The sequence below is a fragment of the Puma concolor genome, unplaced genomic scaffold (assembly GCF_028749965.1).
Source record: "Puma concolor isolate L17-30 unplaced genomic scaffold, mPumCon1.1.hap2 unalloc_scaffold_27, whole genome shotgun sequence".
NCBI lineage: Eukaryota > Metazoa > Chordata > Mammalia > Carnivora > Felidae > Puma > Puma concolor.
The window spans coordinates 487470-507100 of record NW_028240233.1 but is presented as its reverse complement, the minus strand read 5'-3'; the positions used below and the strand labels follow the sequence as shown (position 1 = coordinate 507100).

General features: G+C 47.9%; 1 protein-coding gene across 27 annotated transcripts in view; it reads left to right on the top strand.

The window, feature by feature from the left end:
* LOC147571450 (pleckstrin homology domain-containing family M member 1-like) overlaps positions 1 to 19631 on the top strand; it is a 191938-nt gene that overhangs the window by 20989 nt on the left and 151318 nt on the right. For 13 of the 27 annotated variants that reach the window (XM_086696372.1, XM_086696374.1, XM_086696373.1 and 10 more), the window contains one exon: positions 8185 to 8455. The exons of 9 other annotated variants lie outside the window; for them this stretch is intronic. In XM_086696372.1, coding sequence (XP_086552498.1) covers positions 8185 to 8455 — 271 coding nt within the window. Of the gene's footprint in view, positions 1 to 3778; positions 3908 to 4505; positions 5484 to 5823; positions 6061 to 8184; positions 8456 to 19631 lie in introns of those variants that run through there. 5 more of the 27 variants (XM_086696397.1, XM_086696382.1, XM_086696385.1 and 2 more) reach the window with 5 other exon arrangements.

Below are 19631 nucleotides of genomic sequence, written 5' to 3'. Positions count from 1 at the left end.
TTTCTTTAATGACTAATGATGTCAAGCATCATCTTGTTTGTGTGACTTTTGGCCATTTGTAGATCTACGTTGGAGGAATGTCTATTCAGAACCTTGGCCCATTTTTATTTTATTTTGTTTATTTTTCACTTATTTATTTTGTGGGAGTGCGGGCATGAGTAGGGGAGGGGCAGAGAGAGAAGGAGAGAGAGTCCCAAGCAGGCTCCTTGCCGCTAGCACAGAGCCCGATGCAGGGCTTGAACTCACGAAACGTGAGGTCACAACCTGAGCCAAAACCAAGAGTCAGATGCTGAACCCACTGAGCTACCCAGGTACCCCTTGGCCCATTTTAAAATGGGATTATTTGTCTTTTTATTATTGAATTATAATAGTTCTTTATATATTCTGGGTTGTATACCCTTATTAAATACATAATTAGCAACTGTTTCCTCCCATCCTGTGAGTTGTCGTTTCACTTTCTTGGTGGTAACATTTACAGCATAAACGTTTTCAATGTTGATAGAGTCCAGTCTACCTATTTTTTTCTTTCGCCATTTGTGCTTTTGGTGTCCCGTGTATACCCGTTTCCTAGCCCAAGGTCACAAAGATTGATGCGTTCTTCTAAAAATTTTATAGTTTTAGCTCTTACATTGAGATCTATGATCCATTTTGAGTTGACTTTTGTATGTGGTATAAGGACGAGGCCCAGCTCGATTCTTTTGCATATTGATGTACAGTGGTACCAGCACCATTTGTTCAAAAGACTATTATTTCCGGGCGCCTGGGTGGCTCAGTCGGTTAAGCGTCCGACTTCAGCTCAGGTCGTGATCTGTGGTTCGTGAGTTCGAGCCCCGCGTCGGGCTCTGTGCTGACGGCTCAGAGCCTGGAGCCTGCTTCCGATTCTTGTGTCTCCCTTTCTGTCTGCCCCTCCCCTGCGCGCGCGCTCTCTCTCTCTCTCTCAAAAATAAAGATTTTTAAAAATTTACCAGAAAAAAAGACTATTATTTCCCCCTTTAGAACGTTTTCGAGGAATGCTGTAAAGTGATCTTTAGTACACATCTCAGTGAGTACTTATATACGATGTACCCTCTATGGCCACCCTCCAGATGGAAACATAGAACACTTCCAGCCCACCAGAAGGCTCTCTCATGCCTTGTCCCATTGTTCCCCTCTAAAGGAAGCCTCTATTCTGACTTCTAGCACCGTAGATTAATTTCTCCTATTGTTCGACTTCATTCGTATGGAAGGAACTGTACAATGCATACTCTTTTGCTTCTTTCACTGAGCATTATGTCTGTGTGGTTCACCTGTGCATATAGCATGAGGCTATAGTTTGTTCTTTTCCATTGTTCTGTAGCATTCCATTGTAAGAGTATATCACAGTGCATCTATCCATTCTCCTGCTAACAGACATTTGGGTTGTTTCCAGGTTTGGGCTATTATGATGAAAGCTGATGTGAACGTTCTTACATTTGTATTTCTGTGAACCCCTCTGCACTCTTTTCTGGGGGTTTATATCTAGGAGCGGAATCGCCCAGTCATTGGGAAGGCGTATGTTTACCTTTAGTGCATACTGCCAAGCAGTTTTCTAACAGTGCTTGCATTGACTTGTACTCACATTGGCAATATGTGAGCATTTTCATTGCTCTTTATCCTAGCCAGTGGGTCATCAGTCTTTTTCATTTCGGCCACTCTAATAGGTGTGCAGTGGGACCTCACTGTGGTTTTAATTTGCATTTCCCTGATGACTAACGATCTTGATACCTTTTCGTTTGCTTATTGGCTGTTGGAAGTCTCTAAGTCATTGCTTCATTCTTAAATTGAGTTGTGTGTATTTCCTGATTCATTGGTAGAGGCTCTTTACATATTATGGATATGTCTTTTATTAGAGAAAAAAATATGTCGCATATACATATAGCAAACGTTTCTTCAAGTCTATGGCTTGCCTGTTTTTTTAACGTTTATTTATTTATTTTGAGAGAGAGTGTGTACGCTCATGCGCGTGCAGAAAAAGAGGGAGAGAGGAATGCCTGGGTGGCTCAGTCGGCTAAGCTCAGGTCATGATCTCGCGGTTCACGAGTTCAAGCCGTGCGCCGGGCTCTGTGCTGACAGCTTGGAGCCTGGAGCCTGCTTTGGATTCTGTGTCTCCATCTCTCTCTCTCTGCCCCTTGCCCACTTGCACTCTGTCTCTGTCTCTCTCTCAAAAATAAATAAACATTAAAAAACAAAAGAAAAAGAGAGGGAAAGAGAGAGAATCCCAAGCAGTCTCCACACTGTCAGTGCAAAGCCTGACTTGGGGCTTGAACTCACAAACTGTGAGATCATGACCTGAGCCGAAATCAAGAGTTGGATGCTTAACTGATTGAGCCACCCAGGTGCCCCTATGGCTTGTGTTTTAAATCTCTTAATGGTATTTTTCGTGGAGCAGAAATTCTTGGTTTTAATGCTCTTCAATTTATTGGCCTCTCTGTTTGTGGTTTACGTATTTTGTGTCTATTTTTAAGATCTCTACCCAAAGCTGTGAAGACCCCTGTATTTTCATCTAGAAGCTTTGTTGTTTTACCTTTTGCAATTAGATTTATGATCCACTTGGGACTGAGTTTTGTGTATGGTGTGAGGTAAGAGTCAAAAGTCACGTTTTGTCCATACAGATATCGGACCGACTAGCACCACTGACTGAATGTGACTGTATAAGCCATGTAGCTGTATAAGTGAGGTCACAGTCTCCATTTTTTACTATCCTGAAGAGTCTTCAGGGCCCAGAATGTCAGAGGACTCTGAAGGTTTTGAGCCGACAACTGTCAACACCCTGAAGGGTAAAGAAGAACGACTCCACAGCCCCTGGCTTGAGCTGGAAGCAGGGGGCTACCCCTAGGGTCTGGGGCTGCGCGCCCTAGCAGGATGCTACAGAGTGGCGTTGACCAAGCTGAGTTCACTCCCGTCCAAGACCTGACTCGTGTTGTGTCTCAGCTCCGACATCCTGTCTTGCCAGGGTCCCAGAGCTGATGGGACAGGGCAGCTTAACTTGTCACCCAAGCTCCTCGGCTCACCGGGCGTTGCTCCTCTGGCCTCCGGCAGCTTCTGCCACCGCAGGCTCCTTTCAGCCCCAGGCGTTTCCATTTGCCATTCCATCTGCCCGGACCCTTTCCCAGCTCGCCCCTTTTCCTCACCCTTGTCTCCGCCTTCCCCCAGCACCCTGTCCCAAAAGCACCGTCCCCAGTGACTCCCTTTCCCATTTGCCTGCTTCACTTGATTTCCTGCCTCTGGACTCGAATATCGGCTCCGTGATACGGAAGAGCATGTCTGTTCCCTTCTGTAAGGTCAGCTCTGCACACCGTACCTGGGTGAGTGCAGGCGTAATTAACGGCTCTCGAACTCTCAGAGACTCTCGAGATGCCAGCTTGGGAGTTTACGCTGAGAAGTAGGCCGCCAAGTGCATGGGCTGGGCTGGTGGGTCTGACCAGGGCGGGCTCCGCCTCCCCGCAGGCCTCAGGGGACTCAGGTGGCTGAGAGCCCACAGGACCCACTCATCCCTCCCCTAAGTAGATAGTCGCTGGGCACTCCCGTGCAGCCCACCTGGTGGACCCCCGGCTCCACCCCGCGTGTCACCCCTGTGAGTCTCATTTTCCTGTGCTTCTGTCACTTAGTCACTGCCATTTATTTGACACTTTGGTGGCGTGGGGTGGGGGTGGGGGGGTGAGTAGAGGGTTCTGACTGTCAAGTCGTATAACCATGAGAGCCATTCAGTCTTTCTTTAAAAAAGAAACAAAAACCATTATTTTAAATTCATTCACCACAGAGGCCCTGCTCTGGGCCAAGCACCATACTTGGTACGGTGATGGAACAGGACGGACAAGGGCCCTGCTCCTTGGGGACAGACACTGGATCAGGCAAGTCATTACCCACATCATAATTACACTGGTGACAAGTGCCAGGAAGGAAAGGGGCCGGGAGTGGGGGAGCTAAGGGGACTTCTATTTGTGGACTCCGGGGGGCTGTGAACGGATTTCTCAGTTGCACTCCAGAGGACAGTCTGGATTCTAAGACTTCACCCAGTGAAAGTGGCATTCCTCTGTCTCGGGCCCCTCGTGGCAGGTGCTGCCATGGCTTTGACCCGTGGTCTGTGGCGGTTTCCTCCACCGTTAGAGCGGCAGGGAACTGGCCAGATGTGGGGGCTTGAATGAGCAGAAGGTAGGAAGGTAGGTGGTAGGAAGGGGGAGGGGGAACAGTGGGGTGCTCCCCCCACACTCCGCTTGGTGACCGGGGGCCCTGGCTGGGGCACAGCTACAGAGCTCCGTCCAGGCCTGTGTGCAGTAGCTCCAAGGACCCAGTGTTCCCACTGGTTTTGTCTGTTGTCTAAGAGAACAAAAGATGTTTCCTGGAGTATCATTTCCTGGGGGCTGACCTGTGGCCGCTGGACCGAGTCTGAACACTTCCCGATCGTCTCCCTCACCTCCTTGGAGAGAGGAGCCCTCACCAGTGAACTTCTATCACCTCACAATTCACATTTGTCTCCTTCCTTCCAGTCCCCTTGCCCCAGCCTTGTTATTTTATGCCAAAGACGTTTGATACTCAAGAATTATTCCCTCACCTGTGATAACTCTGTGCCAGGCAGAAAGAAGAGTGGCCATTGCATACAGCTTGGTAGGTGCTGGGTGGGGTGGGCAAAGAATGCCGTGGGAGCCCCGAGGAGTCCCTGACCCAGCTAGGCAGCGGGAGGAGTGTAGGCTGGGAAATAGTCAGGAAAGCTTCCCAGAGGAGGTGATGGACGGCCCCTGAGCTGAGTCTTAAGGAATAGTGAGCTGGGAGGCCGCAGGACTTCCCAGGTGTGTGTGCCAGGCTCTGTGGGGCTCCTGCCCATTTTCCTCGGGGAGCTCCCCTGGGTCTCTATGGCCCAGGCAGGCTTTGTTCAGAATCTTGTGTTGCAAATGCTTCCCAAGTAGCCACCCTGATTGACACATTGTCCTGTCACTGACTGAAGGAAGCACCTGCTAATTCCGAGGGTTTTCAGAGGGAGCCCTGGAGCCCAGCCCTGAGGCCCCGATACTCCCGACTCAGAGTTCTCCACTCTTGGCTTAAGGTGCCAGAAAGCATCTGAATGGATTAAACTGTGCAAACCAATCCCTCTAGGGCAGCCCAAGCCTTACTCCCCTTCCGCGTCTACGGGAGCAGAGAGGGCAGTCTCATTTAGGGGGTGGAAATAGCAACTTCAGGGTGAGGCTGGTGACACTTAACAAAATAGCTGGGCTGGACCCACCTCTCGTGTGAGTCACTTCCTCTGTGTAGACAGCCACTTAGGGCAGTCCAGCCAGCTTTCTTCTTGACTCTGCTCATCCATGCTTAGGCACAGAAAGGCAGGGAGTGCTTGAAATGGGGGAGGGGGGAAGCTAAAATCCCTTCCCACAATTCTGTGACCCCAGACCCACCCCACTTCTCCCACTGGTGAGCAGCTTCAGTCTCAGCAACAGAAGGGGTCCTGGGTCCTGCTCACCCATGCCTCCCTCATCTCAAACCCTATAAGCAGGGCTGACAAACTGTGCTGGGATGATGGGATGTCCACCTGCGACAAAATAAAGGTAGACCCCTTCCTCACACCATACACAAGAATTAACTCAAAATCAGTTGGAGACTTAGGGGAGCCTGGGTGGGGTGGCTCAGTCGGTGAAGCCTCCGACTTCGGTTCAGATCATGGTTCGTGAATTCGAGCCCCACGTCGGGCTCTGTGCTGACGGCTTAGAGCCCGGAGCCTGCTTCCGATTCTGTGTCTCCCTCTCTCTCTCTGCCCCCCCCCCCCCCGCTGTCTCTCTCAAAAATAAATAAACATTAAAAAATTTTTTTTAATAGGCAAAGAATTCGAATAGACATTTCTCCAAAGAAGATCTACTGGTGTCCACTGAGCACGTGAAAAGATGCTCGGTGTCATTGTCCTTAGACACTGGGGAAATTGCAAACCCAAACCACAAGACGGTACTTCACACATGTGAGGATGGCTATAATCAAACAGATAATAAAAACGTTGGAAAGGATGTGGAGAAATTGGAATCCCCATATGTGGTGGGAATGTAAAATGGTGTAGTCACTTAGGGAAAGAGTTTGGAAATTCCTCAGAAAGTTAGACATAGTTACCGAATGGCCCATCAGTTGCACTCATAGACATGTACCCAACGGAACGGAAAACATAGGTCCACACAGAAATGGTTACGTGGAGACAGAGACAAACCAAACAGGGCCTTTTGGTGAGGCAGGCCTTCTCCTGAGGACGCCCAGGGACTGGAGAAGAGGGGAGGGCCATGGTCAAGTTGGTCAGCTCCGTGAGGCCGAGGCCCGGAACCGAGACGTGGAGGCGCGCGTCCGGCAGCTGCAGGAGCGGATGGAGCTGCTGCAGGCCGGGGGAGATGCAGCTGTCACGGGGGTCCCCAGTCCCTGGGCCACGGATGCACCTTCCCATATGGCCCCCCGGCCGTGGCTCTGGGCCAAGGCCCGCTGGTGGGGCCAGGCCCCATGCACCGCCGCCACCTGCTGCTCCCTGCCAGCCTGACCTATCGGAGGCGCGTTCCCTGCTCCTGTTCGCCGTTGCTCTGGCTGCTGCCGCCGCCTTGGGCTGCACAGGGTTGGTGGCCTGCGCCCACCATCTCGCCCCGGTCTGGCGCCACCCGGGAGCCGCCTTCGCCCCCTGAACCCTAGGACCCCAAGCTGGAGGGTTGGGTGACCTGGGCACGGCGCAGAAGCCATTCCTACCGCCTCCCCGTTCACACCGCCTCCCAGCGTGGGTCTCAGCCCGAGCTCCAGCCCTGCGATCCGGGCCCGCCCCCTGGCGGCCGGGGAGGGAGGAGCAGGGGGCTCCAGGGAGGCTTGCAACCAGGAATGCTGCAGTTGCTGCTGGGGAGAATGGCAGACCAACCACCTACTAACTCCGGCCTGGCTGAGGCCCCGCCGTGGATGGGCAAACTGGGATCTAGAGGAGACAGCAGGGCCAGGGCTCCGCCATCAGTTTTTCACCCTCCACACGCCCCCCGCCTATCGGCTCGCAGACCACAAATCCCTGTGCATGAGGCCCTACTATCCCGGGAATGTTCTCTTCCCGCGGCGAACGTCTAGTGCGAGCCCCGCCCGCCTTCTCGAGAACATTTTGCTTTCGCCAGCCCCGCTTTTTCGGGGACTCGCGCGCCCTCCTCACGTATGTAGCTCTGGGGGCCACAGCAGGCTCCGCCCGCCTCGGCAGTTTGGGTATTTATTGACCTGTCCTCCGACCCGCCAAGTTTCAGGACCCCAGCACCTTAATCCACGTTTTGGATGCACTGAGACCCCGACATTCCTCAGTATATATTGTCTCTCCACACCTAGGACCCCACCCCCGATCCTCGCGAATAAAAGGCCCTCCAGTCTGCCCAACAAAAAAAAAGAAAAAAAAGAAATGGTTACGTGAATGTTCGTGGCAGCATTATTCATAATTGCCCCAAAGCAGAGACAACCCAGATGCCCATCAGCTGATGAACGGACAGACCAAATGTGCTACATCCATACCTTGGAATACTAGTTAGTAATAAAGAAATACCGATGCCTGCCACAACATGGATGGACCTAGAAAACCTGATGTTCAGAGAGAAGGCAGACACAAAGACCACATTTATAAGATTCCTTTTATATTGGGGCACCTTGGTGGCTCAGTTGAGCGTTCAACTCTTGATTTTGGCTCCGGTCGTGATCCCAGGTTCGTGAGACTGAGCCCCACGTCAGGCTCCACACTGAGTGTAGAGCCTGCTTAGGATTCTGTCTCTCTCTTTCTCTGCCTGTCTGTCCCCCTCCCCTGCTCATGCTGTCTCCCCCCCATACACCCCAAAATAAATATACATACAAATGAATAAAAAGACAAACCATAAATGAAGATTCTGTTTATGTAAACAGAATGGACAGATCTCTAGAAACAGAAAGTAGATTAGTGGTGGCCTAGAACTGGAGCGGTTGAGGGGAAATGGGAACTGACCGCTCCCGAGCACGGGGTTTCTTTCTGGAGGAATGAAAATGTTCTGAACTTCGTGGTGCTGGTTGCACAACTCCGTGAATACACTGAAACTATTCAGTCGTGCGCTCTAAATGGTTCCTTTGATGATCAGTGAATTGTGTCTCCATCAAGATGTCTGTAAAACAAAACAAACACACAAAAACCTTCAACCACCACCTGTGTCTTCCCTCCCTTCCCACTAGAAGAGCAGGAGCTGGATTTCAGAGGATGACTTCTACCGGCCTCCCCAGGAGCCGCCCACAGAGAGCCCTTCAGAACACTCCGTGGCTTCTTCCGGAGGGACTCCGGAGTCCAGGCCTGGGCTCCTCCAGCATTTTTCTCAAGGGCCAAGGAAAAGCCACTCCACGGGGGCCTTAGACCAAGCCTGCGTGCCTTCCCCAGGAGGCCGGCCAAGCAGGGCAGCGGCGGCCCAGGAGCACCAGAACTTCAGGGTGGTGCACCGCAGGCAGATGGGTAGGTGACCGCAGGGTTCCAGTGACCTTGCCGCGGGGACAGTGCCTTTCGGAGAGCAGTGCCAGAGCCCTCTTTTCCATTACCGGTTGGGTAGTGTATTCTCACGAGCAAAACCTCTTCCCAAAATGTAATCAGGAACACCCTTGCTGAGTAATTCAGGGAAGCATTTCAGGAAAAGTGCTATATTTTCTCATGAGAGCTCCACAGTATCATGCCCCCAAACCTGTTTCATATATTGAAATACTGAAACTTCCCCCCCCCCCCCCCCGAGGTCGTGTGACTATGCACGACTCTGGGTTCTGCCTGTAGCTCAGAGCAAACCCTGCCTCCGGAAGGCGTTTCAGTGCCCCTTCCCGAGACCTCTGTCTTCGATGGTTTGTTTAACAGCTCTGGTGGGGGTGTATCAGCTCTGCCATCTGTTAGCCGTCCTCTGTGCGCTGTTTACAATGAGGCCAGCTCGAGTTCCGCACCCTGTGCAATTCTAAAAAGCGTTCAGTAACCATAAGCGAATTTCTCCACAACCCCCACAAACAGAAAAGTCTGCCCTGGAGCCGGTCTCTTTCTCACTTCATTTTCTGTTTGCCGTGACCCAGCAGACGATTCCGGCCAGGTTCCTAGCTCAGGAGAGCCCTGGTCTCCACACTGGCTTCTTTTAGGTTTTTCTTGTAGTCCGTGTAACCATGCCAGAGAAAGTGTGCCTCATGCCTAGGCCGTCAGGTTCCCTGAAGGGTAGGAAGACCCTATACAATTATCTGAAATCTCCAAGGCTAGTTCAGGCTGCGGAAGAGAGAACTGTGCGTCCTTTGGACCCCCCAGTTGCTGGCAGAGCCCTAGGAACCAGGGAGCATAGAGGGGTGTGTGGTGTCCAGGCACACGGTCATTCAGCGGGTATTTATTAAGTATCTGTGCTGTGCCAGGCTGTTCTGGGTGCTGGGGACACAGCAGGAAGCAAAGCAACGTCCCTGTCTTCACAGACTTCCTATATCCTAGTGCAAGAGGCAGGGAAGAAGAGAATTAACAAGTAAATGTATAGTATGGACTGGTGATAATAATTGCTATGGAGAACTTGGGGAGTGCCACGGCAGGGGAGCATACTATTTCATATGGGTGGCCAAGGAAGCCCTCACAAGATAAGGTGACATTTGAGGAGATGTGCAGGGAGAGAGGCAGGAAGGCACGGGCCGACCTGTGTGGCTCCAGCAGGGGAACAGATGCAAAGATCCTGCCATGGGCACGTGCCCAGGAAACCAAGGAGATGGGAAGGGGGTGGTTAGAGATGAGGGCGGAGTGACGGAGGGCCTCGCGGGCCACAGAAGGGACGTTAGCTTTCCCTCCGAGGGAGATGGCAGTCATTGCAGGGTTTGGGGCAAAGGGACGTGATCTGACTTCCTTTAAATGGGGAGTCATCCTGGCTCGTATGTTGAGGGACCTCAGGGGAGAGAGACCAGTCAGGAGGCTCTCGCCACAAGCCAGGCCAGGGGTGAAAGCCGTCGGAGCCCGAGTGGTAGCGGTCGAGGTGGTGAGAAGCAGAGGGTTCTGGATGTGCCAGCAGGATTCGCTGATGGGCTGCGTGTGCCGGAGGTTTGGCTCCGCAGAAGCACAGAGTTGGGTGTTTGTGCGCAGCGAGCAAGTTCCCTGGCAGGTACTGGTTCCCTTTGGGATTTTGGCTGGGGGATGGGCGGGGGAGATGGCGCTGGCGAGCGCCTTTGTTCCCCACCAAACTCAGCTCTGTCGTCTGGGGGCTCAGCAGCTCTCCCTCCCTTTGTCCTCCAGCCTTCCTGCTTTCCGAGCAGAGCTGTTAACTTATGACCTCCCAGACGCTAAGTCGCGCTTGCTGTGGGAACACAGTCCGTCAGGCCCCTCCGCTTTTGCCAGCCACACTCGGGAGCTCTGCTTGGCCAGCGAGCCGCCCCTCCGCCCCTCCGCCCCGGCTCCCTCCCGCCAGTCCGTGGAGCGCGCACCGCCTCGCAGTCCTTCCTACCCTCTTCCGTGGGTGGGCCTCTCGTCTGCGCTTGGCTCCGGAGACTCGGTTCTGCTAATCCTCTGGCGGTTCTGGGTTATTTAGGCAGGTGTAGGTGGAATCTAAGTGATCAGCAGGACGCACGGTGAGCCCAGCGTCCTCCTACGCCGCCATCTTCCCTCTCCCTCTCTGAGTCATTTCAATCAAGAGACTTTGAATTTGTAAGGAAGTCTATGAGACAACCACACACTTTCCAAAACAGTGTTTTCTCTCTCGTATCTTGTTATCTGTGTGAACCATTATGGGTCCCTGAAGAAAAAAAAAAATCCAGAAATGAATGTAATTCTGAGCCTGATGTAAGACTGCAGGTGTCTTCCATAATGTGTGTTTCAAACTTTTATGTTCATCCACACAGCTTCTTCTCATTTGTTGACTTCATAATGAGATAGGTAATAATTTGTAACTTTGAGAGTGAATTTTTCCTGATAAATACTTCTGTCAAGGTTTGGTTATAGGTGACAGGAACCAATCTAAGCTAGTTTAAACAGAGAGAAAGATATTGAGCGACTTAAAAATTATCGGAAGGACTGAAGGGACCAACTGTGGGAAGAGTGACCAAGAAAGACTTCCAGGCCCTAGAGTTTCCTCCTCCCCCGGGGACTGCAAACTACTTTACTTGCTTCGCTTGGGAAGCCCGGGGAGGCAGGAATCCGGTGGCTATAGGTCCCTGTGTCTTTGCTTTGATCCTCCCAGAAAAGGAGGGGAGCTTACCCCTGTCTGTCTTCCGGTCAACTCAGTTCTGAACTCAGTCTCACATTAGTGGTAACTCTGGTCAGGCGCGAGGAAATTTGGCCCCGTGGTTTTTAACCTCCGGGGCAGGAAGGAGATCTTACAGGAGGCTGGGATTGATACTAAACCAATTACAGGATCTGCTACCGTGTTTCTTTCCACCTATTTAATCTGTCGGTTTATTCCATATGCGATTTTATTTGAAAAGAGAACCTTGCCCTGTTAGAAAAAGTTTGGAAACTACCGGAAACTCCAAAATTTAGATCGCAATAGCACCAAACGCTGCAGATCCTCTGGTGACAAGCGAATGGCGGTGCCAGATTGGAAACCCCCGATCCACCTGTGATCCTGGCTCCACCTGTGCCCCAGAACCACAGCCGGTTTGTTTAGAGACCTCAAGTGTGTCGGCCCAGGCTCTTAGTAGAGGTGAAGAGTTTATTATCATTTATCTCAGATAAAAAATGCTATACTTACTTTTAAATTCTAGATACTCAATACTGTAGCTTTTTTGGTTAATTTTCTATAGTGTTAATAGAAAGAGGTCATAATATTGGTCTTCAACGCATTTTGATTATTTTATTTTATTATTTTTTAAATGTTTTTATTTATTTCTGAGACAGAGAGAGACAGAGCATGAGCGGGGGAGGGGCAGAGAGCGAGGGAGATACAGAATCCGAAGCAGGCTCCGGGCTCCGAGCTGTCGGCACAGAGCCCGACGCGGGGCTCGAACCCATAGACCACGAGATCATGACCTGAGCCAAAGTCGGACGCTCAACCGACTGAGCCACCCAGGAGCCCCAAGAAGTCATATTCTTAAATTAAAATGCGCCCAACTTCGGCTCAGGTCATGATCTCGCGGTCCGTGAGTTCGAGCCCCGCGTCTGGCTCTGTGCCGACAGCTCGGAGCCCGGAGCCTGCTTCGGATTCTGTATCTCCCTCGCTCTCTGCCCCTCCCCCGCTCATGCTCTGTCTCTCTCTGTCTCAGAAATAAATAAAAACATTAAAAAAAAGTTTAAAAAAGAATATGACTTCTTATATCTGTTTAGTGGCTATTTTCTCAAATTGTTGAAAATACCATTCTAAAAATATTTCTTCTTGGGCTGTACTTATTCTACCAATCGCTACTTGGTACGATTCTGGAATTATTCCATTACCAGCTCTTTCACCAATGTCCACAAAAGCACAGTCACAATGTTTTTTAATTCAACAGGCTCTTCCACAAATAAAGGTTTAATTCACTTTTATAATTGATTATAATTAAGGGATGTTACAGAGTAATGACTTCCATGCTGATTCTTTAGTCTTCCTTGTGTAAGTGCAGCATTAAGATTGACCTGGACTTACATGTGCAGAAGCATCTGTAATTTTGTTTATCTGATCTCCTCTTGCTCCTGGATTCCATTTCCTACTAGTAGTAGAAAACATATAATCTTAGCAATTGAAGGTCTCAGTTCTACTTTAAAACCTTTTTTTTTTTTTTTCCACTAGCTTGGTGTTTCTTGGAAAGTTGGTGTTTTGCATACTTAGTCTTAGGTAAATACCCAGGACTAGGATTTCAGAAGCTGCCAACCTGTTTTCCAAGGTGTGCATGTAAGAGTCCAGTCTTGGGCAGCTTCTAACAAACTCCTTTCTTGCATCAGAGAACTGGGCACGTAGGGGAATTTAGAGAATGTTGTGGTAGCGATGGTGAGTAGGCTTTGACCTTCCCACACTGTCCTCCGGATTCTGTTGAACCCACTGGTCAGACATCTAAGGGCTGCCGTGTCTCAGAGCCTGTTAATTCACAAAGGGTGGGGACAGAGGCTCTCACCTGTCTCCTAGGCCTCCATTCGGGCTCTGGCTCATGCTACCAGCCCTGCATCTTGCCTGAAACCCTCACTGAATCTGATAGCCTATTGCCAGAGCGACTTTATGCTTCCCTGTGAAATTCCTTTGGTTTTGCTTGTCTTCTGCCCTGTGTGTTCTTCCGTGTGGACGTCAGAGCCCTACGGAATGACTGGAGGCAGCTTCGAGGGAAAGGAATGAAACTGGTCAGGTCGTGAGGTTCTTAGCAAATACGGAGGGACGACTTCCAGGTTGGTGATAGAGGGACTGACAGAGGGGATGGTGGGACACAACCCTCCCTTCTCCCCAGGGCCCCGGCTGGCCCCGAAGTGGGGGGGTCAAGAGGACATTCTGGTCAGGATGGCGTCTTGAGGGAAAACAAGCCAACTGTGGAGCAAAGAACGGCTTCACCCTGAGCTAAAGCCTCGACATCACTTTCTGCTTAATCGGCTTATTAGGTGTATTTTATGTACGGTAAATCTGACCGATTGTAAGTATATAGCTCATTGAGTTTTCACGTGACCACCACCACGTCAACATTTCTGCCGTCGTAGAATGTCTCCGTGTCCCCCTGTGCAGCCAGTCTCCCCTCTGTCCCCCGCCGCTAGTCCCCGGCAGCCCCCGATCTGCCTTTCGTCCTGCTTCCACGGTTTCCGGTAGATGCATCATCCGGTGTGTCGTGTTCGTGTGTGCTTTCCCTCACTTAGCGTAACGCGTCTCTGGGTCACCGGTGTGCTGCTTTGTTCATTTCTGTTGCTCAGAGATGTTTTGTTACTTGGGTAGATCACACTTTGAGCAGCTCACAAGCGTCCAGTTGCTTCCCATGTTTCCCGTTTCCTTTATGTTCTAATGGGTGTGGATGGTGTCTTATGGTAGCTGCAGTTTGCATTTCTTTCCCAAATATCTGAAGACATTGGCCATTTTTGAATTGAATTTGTTTGACGTTTCTAGGTCTTTTTTTGTGAAGCATCTGTTCAGATGTTTTGCTGATTTTGATTTATATTTATTTCGATTTATATTATTTTATAAATATATGTTTATATATGTTTATTTTATTTATTTATATTGATTATTTGTTTACTTATTTTGAGAGAGAGAGAGAGAATGAATGCATGGGGCAGGGACAGAGAGAGGAAGAGAGAGAACCCCAAGTAGGCTCCGTGCTGTCCGCACAGAGTCTGACACAGGACCCGATCTCGCGAACCGGGACGTCGTGAGCTGAGCCGAAATCAACAGTTAGACACCTAATTGACTGAGCCACCCAGGTGTCCCAATATTTTGCCCATTTTTAAGTTGGGGATATTCATTATCTTAATATTGAGTTGTAAGATCGCTTTATATATTTTGGGTATAAGTTTTTTGTTAGATATGTAATCCTCTGTGTCTCTCACTTTGTGGTCTTTTTGTTTCCTCGACAGTCTTTTTGAAGAGCCAATATATTTAATTTTGATAAAGTCTGTCTTGTCATTTTTTCCTTTATAGTTTTTTATTCTAATCCAAGAAATATGCTTAACTCAAGATTTTCTCTTATGTTATATAGTTTTCACTCTTGTATATAGGTCAGTGATTCATTTCAAGTAAACTTGTATATGTGATGTAAGGTAAGGGTCAAATTTTTGTTTTTGTTATTTTCCACATGAATATTTCTTCCAGAAGCATTTGTTAAAAAGATGATTTTTCTGCAGTGAATCACTTTGGTAACTCTGTTGAAAAATCACATGTCTGGATACGTCTATTTCTGGATTCTGTTGGGGCTCACTGAACTGCATGTCCGTCATTATGTTAGTGCCATTGCACTATTTTCTTTTTGTTTCAGCTTTGCTGAGGTATAAGTGAGAAATAAAATCATACATAAATTATGGAACATTAATATCACTCATCATCAGGGACATATGAATAGAAACTACAATGAGATGTGACCTCACACCTGTCAGCACCGCTGTTACCAAGTAGACAAGAGATAAATGCTGCTGAGGATGTGGAGAAAAGTACCACCCAGCTTTGGTTGATAATCACTGCAGAGACTCTTGGGATGTCGTGGGGCTTCTCCAACTTCTTTAGTTTTCTGAATTGACTTGGCTTTTCTTGGCCATTGGCATTATCCTGACAGTGTGTGTCTCTATTTGGTCCTTGATTTTTTTTTTCATCTTGCGTTTCACGACCTTACTAACTTCACTGATTCATCCTAGTGGGTTTTTGGGAAGATTCCTTAGGACTTTCTAGCTGAGGGTTCGTGTCCTCTGTGAACAAAGAGTGTTACTTTTTGCTTTCCAATCCCTTGTACACCACATATATGATATTTACATGTAATATACATTTTATGCAACTTACAAGTTTATATGTGTATGCCTACCTGTCCAGATACACACACACACACACACACACACACACACACACACACACACACACACTTTTGTGTCTTATTTTGCCAGCTAGAACCTCCAGGATAATGTTGCACAGAGACAGTGAGAGGGAAGGATTTAAATCTTTCACCATCAGGTACGGCGGCACCTGTAGGTTTCTCACAGGAGCCCTTTGTAAGGGTAACAAGATGCCATTAAATTCCTCGTTGCTGTGAGTGTTTATTCCGAATGAGCGTGGAAGTTCTTTTCAAATGTTTTATCTCTGGGATGACCGTGTTGAACTGCCTGGTGTGACCAGTGTCTAAAAGCTTTTGTTTCATGTATTTTTGTCTGGTTTTCTACTTGTTTATGACTGGAAGTTTCTGTAGCAGTTAATCCTGCGTGAACAGAAGTGGCCTATTATTTTCCTACTGTAGGCAATGTTACCCATAACAAGCCTCAGACAAAGGGAAAGTAAGCACTCAATGATTCATTGCTATAAACTGCTGCCTTTGAAACTAAAAAGTCTTTTAATACAGAATTACCTAAAAGTTGTAATTTCTTAACGGATACCAGAAACGTTGAAGAAGTAAGATTGTGGTAACAAGAAAGAGCCAGTGTGCTAAAAATTGTGGACAGTTAAGTTCTTTTCAGTTTTAGTTTTTTCAGTTCTAGTATTTTTTGTTATTATCTCGGGAGCACTGAGCAGTTGCCTGGTTTCTCTTATTCCTTTGGATGGTAAAGAAAACATAGCGTCCGATATGAATGAACATTTTCCTAGAGAAAAGCAGTTCCCTGATGTAAGTGAACTTCACACCGGCCGCCCTCACCTGCATATGGCCTGCTGCCCTCTTCCCACCGAGACCACCTTGCGCCCCGGCCTGGCCGGACCAGCTCCCTGAGTGGGTCTCCTGGGCTGCCCCGCCCAGCCGGTCTCAGGCAGAAAGAGAACTCCTCACGATCCTCACCTTTCTCCAGATGCTGAGGATTTTTTTTGATAAAAACAAATTTTAATACAATGAGACTTTTAAAAGTCTTGCTGTTTTCATCGCACTTAGGAACTCAAAAAGAAAGGCAGAATTCTCAACTCCCTCCGTCTCCCGCACACTCAATGTTCTGCAGAGTGAGTGCAGTGAGCGTGCGACAACTCTGTGGACACATAATCCGGTCCTTACTCTATGTTTCCTTGGAGCGGCTTTAGAGAATTCCAAAGAGGGGAGACTTCAGTTAGTAGTAATCAGGCCACAGCAGACCCACGAGTGACTTAGACACATTTGTAAAGTGAAGTCAGAGGTTTGCTGACAACTAGAAACTCGGGCAGCACACTTCCAGCCTGTTCTTAGTTTTCCTCATTGCGATTGCAATTTGAAAAAAGATCGAGTCAGTAAAATTGAAGCCTTTTTCGGAATTCTTAGTGTTTATCATCTATTTAAGTGCCAGGATCTTCTACTATTTTCGGTTTTCAGTTGAGATCTCTGCTGACATGGTAGCGTGTGATGAGCCAGACTTCATGGAATCACATATAGTCTGGAGAATCTTGGGAATCTGGAGGTGACTGACCAGTGCGTCCTGGGACGGTTCTCCCATTCTCAGAAAACTCCCAGACCGTATAGATGCTATAGACTTTGCCATTGTGATAAGTAAGACGGGTAAGCTTTGGATTTCTCATGTCTCCTCATCCCTGATATTGAAGCAACATGATAAAGATATTTCCTAAAATGCACAGACATTGTAAGAGTTTTAGGAAAGCTCAATAATTTTTTATTTATAATTTTTTAAAAATTTTTTCGCAGGTTCTTTTTTTCTCTTTTCTTTTCTTTTTTTTTTTTTTCTGTAGCACTCTGCTTTGTCAGCAGGAGAGGAGTGCATAAAAACAGTGAAGGATGTGGTGGGCCTGTTGCTTTTGAGAGGGCCTCATGGGCGAAATCCAAATTGAGCTAATTCTTGAAAGAAGGGGGAATCAACTTTGGCAAGAAACTGCAGGGACACTCATGTCTCAGGGGCTTTGCTCGGGCTGATCCCTCTGCCTAGAATGCTTTTCCCTCAGGTAGCTGCTTTTACAACTCCCCGCCCGCCCTGGGCCCACACTGACCACCTTAGTGCTGCCCTTAGTGCTGCTCCCGCCCTTTTCCCATCGCTCTCTGATGCTTCCTAATCTGCTTTGCTTTGTTCCCACTTTGAGGCAGGACCACTTGGAACTCGCCGTATAATTTAGTTTTTTATCATGTTTATGGACTCCCTCCGGCCTTTAGAATTAAGCTTCATGAGGACAGGGATTGCCGTCTTTTTCCTTTGTTCTGAGGTGTGTTGTAGGCACCTACAAGAGTCCCAGGCACGTAATGGGGATACTCAATAATTGTGGTTTCAAGGTATGAAGATTTTGAGTTAAGAGTTAGCAAATCCTGCTTGGGGCTCTGGAAAGACCAGTCTTACTGGGGTGGGAAGGGAGTCCTGTGTGTTGTGTATTCCAGTGGGAAAAAGAGAGCAGAACCAAATTGTGAGGACTTCAATCCTAAGCAAAGGAATTTATATTTTGGTAGGAATGGAAGAGCTTTCTGAAGCCTTTATTTTAAGTAGCAGTGTATTAATTGAGTGGTATAAACGTAATATCCTAGGAACGTCTCATTACATTTCCTTCATGCTTTTTTGAAGTGTTTTTAGTTTTAGCTTATAAAACTGGCTAAAGAAATAGGGAAATTAACTCACATGCGTGGGAGCCCCTAGGCTGAGCAGGCTTCATGGTTGGCTGGTTTCCATTTGCCTCCCCCATGACTTGGAGCCGGCTCCCGCCACCCACTGGGGTGGGTCATTGTGCAGGTGGATGTCTCGAAGCCGTGAGATGTAAGGCCTTCCCTTCAGACCGCGCCAACTGAGACATTTATTCAGCGTCTGGCAGCATTAGGTGCTTGATAAATGCGTGGGGATGGAATCATTCAGAGTGCTTTGTTGTAAGAAGACAGCTGATTTTAGACAGTTAGCGCCACAGCTATTGCGGAATGCCAGAAGCGCCCGGAGGAGGCTGAAGGAAGCCGTGCCAGCTCCTGAGCCACGAGGGGCTTCGGGGTGCCGACCTGCCTCCCCCCACCCCCACTGTGGTCGAACATCAAGAAAACATAACCCCTAATAGCCTACTGTTGACCAGAAGAAGCCTTACTAATCCTGTAAACAGTAGATTAACATGTATTTTGTAAGTTAATGGATGTACGGTGGTCTTACTACAGGGTAAACTAGAGAACAGAAAATATTATACAATCATAAGCGAAAATACATTTACAGAACTACACTGTATTTATTAAAAAAAACACCCATGTTATCAGTGGACCTGTTCAGTTCGAACCCATGTTCAGTGATCAACTGTATATTGAAAAGATGGCTGGCCATATTAATTTTCCATAATAGGAAGACAGATATGCTCCATCTAGGAATATTAGAATGCCTGCAAAGCCCAGAAGGCAAAGTGATAGACGCACAGGGAAGTCCTTCCAGAGAACACCAATTTCTGTCACTTCTGGTCATTGTGTCTCTTCTTCGGATGCATAATACCAATTTGTGACATCTTGGACTTCTGTCTTCTCCGGTAGAGTGAGCGCTGAAAGTAGAGAACTTACCCAAGGAAGATTTAGTAAAAGTGTATGTTATACTTCAAGGAAATGATCGATCAATTTAAAAAGTAGGAATTGTTCAAAGTGCCTTCTCTGGACATAGAGTAATAAAGCCACAGGCTAACCACAGAATAAAGAAGGACATGATAAGCAGCCACAGAACTTAAATCAGCTGTCACATAGAAGTTCCTTTACGTTCTAATTATGTGTGTGTTCATTCCTGAAATCCCACTTCACATCAAGGAAATAGCAAAAGTGATCACAAAAATGAAAGTACGAATGTATGCAGAGTTTTAAAGATTTATAAAATAGTCAAAGTTAACTACTTCCCATGAAGGTAATCCCCATGAATCAAATACTTCAAATTGTCCCTGAAGCAAAAAACTAGTTGGTTTTTATAAATACATCCTGGTGGAGCGTCTTATGCACGCTCAAGTTTGAGAAGCACCAAGCAAAACTAAAGGAGAAAGCAAAGGGAACATTTATTTATAGAAATGAAATTCGGTTTTTTATTCCATGAGCTGTTCTTCCTAAGACATTGAAAAGTTACTAAAATAATGTTGAGATTGAAGATACTTTCTTTTTTTTCTCCTGTTGTTAAAAAATAAGTGTCTCTTTAAACAGTTATAAACAATCCCGCTCTCAAATTAGGTTTTGTT